Source organism: Hibiscus syriacus, unplaced genomic scaffold, assembly GCF_006381635.1.
Source record: "Hibiscus syriacus cultivar Baekdansim isolate YM2019G1 unplaced genomic scaffold, ASM638163v2 tig00111372_pilon, whole genome shotgun sequence".
NCBI lineage: Eukaryota > Viridiplantae > Streptophyta > Magnoliopsida > Malvales > Malvaceae > Hibiscus > Hibiscus syriacus.
In genome coordinates, this window is record NW_024063072.1 from 1,211,821 (window position 1) to 1,217,360 (window position 5,540).

At 33.4% G+C, this 5,540-nt stretch overlaps 1 protein-coding gene across 4 annotated transcripts; it reads right to left on the bottom strand.

The window, feature by feature from the left end:
• Positions 1-831: 831 nt before the first annotated feature.
• LOC120159647 lies at positions 832-4,040 on the bottom strand. 4 transcript variants are annotated; one of them, XM_039170219.1, is made up of 5 exons: positions 3,954-4,040; positions 3,109-3,397; positions 2,220-2,704; positions 1,917-2,148; positions 832-1,666 (listed from the first exon to the last, which is right to left on the bottom strand). In XM_039170219.1, the coding sequence occupies exons 2-5, from the start codon at positions 3,386-3,388 to the stop codon at positions 1,194-1,196; spliced, it is 1,470 nt and encodes a 489-aa protein (XP_039026150.1). In that variant the 5' UTR covers positions 3,389-3,397; positions 3,954-4,040; the 3' UTR covers positions 832-1,193. The 4 variants fall into 4 exon arrangements, with proteins under 4 accessions (XP_039026150.1, XP_039026149.1, XP_039026151.1 ...); XM_039170218.1 differs by having other exon boundaries at positions 3,109-3,434; XM_039170220.1 differs by lacking the exon at positions 3,954-4,040 and having other exon boundaries at positions 832-1,110; positions 1,236-1,666; positions 3,109-3,601.
• Between the last annotated feature and the right edge of the window lie 1,500 nt (positions 4,041-5,540).

Genomic DNA, 5,540 nt, shown 5'->3' on the forward strand with positions numbered 1-5,540 from the left:
ACAGACTACAACCTCTCCATCTAAACTAAAAATCTCATTCACCAATTCCCACTAATAAAATTTATTGTCAAAAAGACCTGCACTACTTCTTCCGAGATTACTTCATTACTAACCTTAAAAGTACAGTATGGTGTAAACTATTGCATTGGCACAGGAGATGTGGAAGGATACTAGAATCATAGTTAAGTACAGATGGATGATCTTCTGGGCTAAACTTAAGGAAAATACATTAGAAAAAAAAATACTCTGCCCACACACCTAAAGGGAGGCCACCAAGCCTTCTGATTGAACTAAGGAGTTTCGATACGATCATTCTTTTAGAACTCCTTCAGGATAATGTCAGTTGTGATACTGAGTAATTCAGACGATAAGAACGTTGATGCGGACATTTGACATTAGCTGTTGCAACTCCGACCAAGATTACGGCCAAGCCATTTGTGTCCGAATTCACACTTGTTGAATCGGCATCGAGGTGGAGACACAAAAGTCATAGTACTTTGGAACTGGATATTGTATCCTAGTCTTGAAAAACGTGAAACGAGCTTTCTAATCCGAACCATATGACCCGGCAGAGGTCTTCATATCAAATTTATTTTCTATCACCATCCAAATCCATATCCACACTTCATATAAAAGTAGGAAAAGGCTTGGCATATTCCGAATGATGCAATTATACATACATACACCATCCATGTCCACAACAACCATATAATATCTTTATCACAACGCCAAGCCTTTTTTTTTTATCTCTTACAAGGCTAAGTGATGGAGAAGAGTCTAAGCAATAATTCATCACTACTCAATATAGGGTTGATAATGATTTAATTCGGATTGAATTCAGAAAGAACTTTCTCAATTTTTTTGCAGCCCTGACTAAATCCATCCCCAGTAAAGAAGAATGAAGAAGCGACTAAGTGATAACTTCTATATGCCACAGTTCATCACTACAAAATGGCATCTACATAGTACACTGAAACTTACCAGCACCTGAGGGCGGAAGCCGGTTAATCCCTCGATTGTCCCCCTGCAGCTAACTTTTGAAGTGTGTTACTACCGATTTCTTCACTACATCAAACAGCTTGCTCAAGTGAACTTCAGAAAGATCTAGTACTGGATCAGGTAATAAGAGAATTCAGAAACGGAACTAGTATACACATATTTGTACAATCTTTCTAAATTCTGTTGGCTAATTATCACCACTGATCCCATTTATTTAAGAAATCATTCCACATTACGGTTGCTATTGATTCTCGTAAAGATGAAGCAATTTGTTCCTGAATTGAGGCAGCAAATTGCAGCTCGGGTTGCTCATCAAAATCGGGCAATTCATTCATCATCACCCCCTCAATGCTAGAAAACAACCAATCATGTCTTTCCTCACGTCGGATGTAATTATGTAGAACACATGCAGCTATGACTATATCCCTTTGAATATGTAAGGCATACTGTGGGGCAAGTTTGAGAATAGGAAATCGAGCTTTCAGCACATCGAAAGACCTCTGTATGACATTTCTAAGAGAAGAATGACGATGATTAAAGAGCTCCTTTGCATTTCTGGGCAGTTGATTGGCACCTCTATATTCATGCAGGTGATACCGAATTCCCGGATATGGTGCAAGAAATCCTTCCATATTTGAGTAACCAGTATCAACTAGATAATATTTTCCTGTAAGAGCAAAAGTCTAGGGTTAGTTTCACTTCCAATCAAGTGACCAGCATGATAAATAAAAACTTCAGGCTAAAAGGTAAGTGATGAAGAGAAGATAAAATTTAGCTATCGAGCGATCATGCAACAAAAATATGGACCTGTAGTTGCACAGAAATGTAGATTCTTATACTATATTTATTCATTAGAAATGAGGCAACCGTAAATCTCATACCCGGGTTTCGAGAAAGAAAAAGTTCAAAAGTAAAACCTTCAGAAATTGGAGGAAAATTCTGATCTGGGTCATCTAGGACTGCTCTTAAAACCCGTGAATCAGCAGCAGATCCTTCCCAACCTGGATAAACAAATATAAACTGTAGATCGAATGTGCAGGCTGCCAAAACATTTTGCGATAAAAAACCTTTGGTATTTCGAAAACGAGACTGATCTTTTGCTGGGACATGTGCAGGGATGTGCATTCCATCTATGACACCAACACAATCCTGAGAGAAAAAAAGTTAAGTGAATCACCAATGATAGAGATATAATGAAACAGGAGACATCAGATATTAACCTTGAAATATGGAAAAAATCGATTACTACTATGTATTTCCAGAGGTGTATTGATATTCGGGGGTTGTAAGAATTCCCGAGAAAGTGACTTGATTGCCTTCAAAACATTATTAAAATGGCGACTTATGGTTTCACCCGAATGTTGAAATCGCTCTTGGATTACTCTGTTGCGTTCATTATGTCCCACAATATTTAAGAAAATTGCCAGCTGCTCCTCGATCATAACACCAGCTGTATCATGTAACATACCTCTATGTCGAAGAGTGTAACATAGCTTGTGAAAAACGTGTTTATCCATCCGGAACATTTCTCGACAAAGATCATCAGGTCCTTCTAGCACCTCATTCATAAAACCACTTCCACTAGGTAATGAAGCACAACGGATTTGCCTGGTTATGCTATTATAGTAATGGTAACCTGCAGCTGCAGCAACTAGTTCCATCTCATCCAATTCTAAATCAAGGTCATCCATGCCAGTCGACATATCTGTGATATAAAATCAAATGAAGACTGTGTAATGCAATGCAAACAGTGAATAGCTTGTAAAAGAAAACCAATCACACATCCAATCAACAAAACCAAACAATATTTTTTTGGTTTTAAAACAAAAAGAATCAGAATAAACCACTGATAATCATTTTTTAAGATCATTAATCCAAATCAAGTAACCATGAATTCAAGGTGTCATACATGCCAAAACCTAATGATGAGACTAAAAGGTACACAAAGTAATAATGTCATTAACTATTTCATCTATGAACTAGACATAGAACTACACTTGCCCTGCAACCATGGCAACCTTTTATCACTCTTAAGAGATATAAATATTTCTCTAGCATTGGGGTTCTCAAACAAATCCAAAGCAAGAAAGTAAATCCGTTGATCAACACCTTGCATCTCATCTAACACTTTTATGCATTTGCTTATAGAAAACCGGTCCTCATTCTTCATAATTATCGATGCCCTCAATTTTGAAGCGGCTGCAATTTCTAGCATGGCATCCACTATGGCATCTCCATTAGCTTTACGACTTCTCTTCCGCCTGCCAGAACTTGACGGTGTCACGGATTGACGCTTGTTGTCCCCTTCTAGCATGTTAACATTATCACCAGAGCCCGTGGAAGCATCGTCTTCAACATAATTCATTTGCCCACTAGGATCGACAGACATGTTTTAAGCCTTGAAATGCATCAAAATTAAGCAATTTTCATTCCCACTGTTCCAGTTCCAGAATAAAAATTAATTGCAGAAGTATTACATGGAAAAATGTTCTTATAAATAAGCATCTCTACAAAACCAATAAAGACAAAAATTTCAAAAACGAACCACAGCTGAGGACAATAGCGGGCACAGATTCACCTCTAATAAAGCTTTATAAAAGTTATGCTACATACCTAGTCTCGAGAAAAAAAATGAAATAAACAAGAAATAGTTGTCAGGTTTCACATTCCAGGAAAAAGGCAAGCTTTTTCCCCCAACTAAACAAAATCTTACTAAATTTTTCTCTTTTCTTTCCCTTACTTCCTCACTGATCTGATATTGAACTGAAACAGATTACGGGAAGAGAAATGGTGATTAAATGGAAATTAAAACGAAAAAAAACAGAAATTTAAACTTGAAATTTCTGGGCTTTCAAATATAAACCCTAATGTTGTCGTGAAAAAAATGATTGGCATTTAAAAAGAACGAATTAACAAATAAAATCACACAGAGAGAGAGAGTATGAAAGAAGTACCTTTGAGTTTGAAACAATTTTGATGAGTTTAACTTCACTACTTTTCCACGGGAAAAAGGAATCCCCAACTCAATTTACCCAATTTCACTCACGCCTTTATTATTACTTTATCACAGCATTATATGGGTGGAAAAATTAAGAAATAAATATATGTATATTTTTAAAAGATGATTATACTATATTAAATTAAATTAGTGAACATAATAATTAGTAAGTTAAAAAAGATAACTTTTATCGGAAATATCTTTATAAAAAATTAGGGTAAACTATATATTGGGTCATCTATCAATTTTCATACTTTTATTTTAGTCACCCAAATATTTTTTTCTTAAATCTTACTTTTACGTTTCATTTCTTTATTAGTCGTATGTTGTTAGGTTTAGAGATGACCATGAGTCGAATTTTTGAGCCACCTGAACCCAACCCGAAAATTAAATCCCTCCTCCAACACACGACTCAAGTTTAGGAGGATCTCATCTGATCCGATATTTTAGGTCAAAATTTGCACATGACCTGATTCGACCTATATATATAATCTCAATCGTCTATTTTCATCGATCAAACAATTATAAAGCTGTGTAAAATTAAATATGTAATTATATATATAAGCCTTTACAAGTTGAATTGGATATTGAGAAAACAAACTTTTTTTATAATATGAGGTTGACCTCTTACGCACTTATAAACAATTTTAGTGTCAAATTAAATTCAAATAATTTTATACCTATTATAAAAAGCAATTCTCATTGCAAGAGATTGCTCAATTATAGATTGAGGAGCTTTTTTTTTTTATCTTGACACATAAATAATGTCATTAAAATTTGTTTGAGATTAGACGGGTTCAATTATATTATTAAGGAAATTTGATTTTGAATATATTTTTGGATTATTTTTTCTAATTATAAGATACTATGTTATATACACACACTTATATATTAATAATATAGTTAATGCATATTTTTACTTGTTTATATTATCATTCTGTTCATATTGTTTGCACGTGTATTTTAAGTGTTTTTCTATATCGTTTTTGTGTAGTATCTTAGTTTATTTTACACATTTCATTATGTTATTTTGATTTATTTTATAAAAAAATTGATTATTTATTTTGCATACATCGTTTTAATAGTTCAACTTAAATATATATTAATTTTGTATCATCAGTTGATCGAATGCCAATCTAATTAAGAATTTATATAAAAAAATAAAACTTTTTATCGGAATGTTCGAAAATTTAGGTTAAGTTAGAAGCATTCATAGATTAAGTTTATGAATGAAATTAACATCAATAATATTTGTTATATCAGGGACGAATATAGAATTTTATAGGATATACTACACCAATGGTCATGAATATTTAAGTAAGTTTTTAATTTTCTCATTGAAGTTTCAAAAATAACAAATTGGTCACTAGCGTTATTAATTTGTAACAAAATGGTCACTCCACCATCATACCTATTAAATTATTGATGTGATAACGTTAACAAAAAATGTAATATTTAATTCTATTAAATTATCCTTAAATTATTGCTAAAACATCAAACAAGTCATTTAACAATGGTTTTATATCTAATTTATTTTCGAAAA

Coding starts and splice junctions, on each gene's coding strand:
- LOC120159647 (XM_039170219.1), bottom strand. CDS start 3,388: ATGTCTGTCGATCCTAGTGGGCAAATGAATTATGTTGAAGACGATGCT. Junction 2,705..3,108: donor AGTGTTAGATGAGATGCAAG/GTGTTGATCAAC, acceptor TTTATATCACAG/ATATGTCGACTGGCATGGAT. Junction 2,149..2,219: donor GATTTTTTCCATATTTCAAG/GTTAATATCTGA, acceptor TTTTTCTCTCAG/GATTGTGTTGGTGTCATAGA.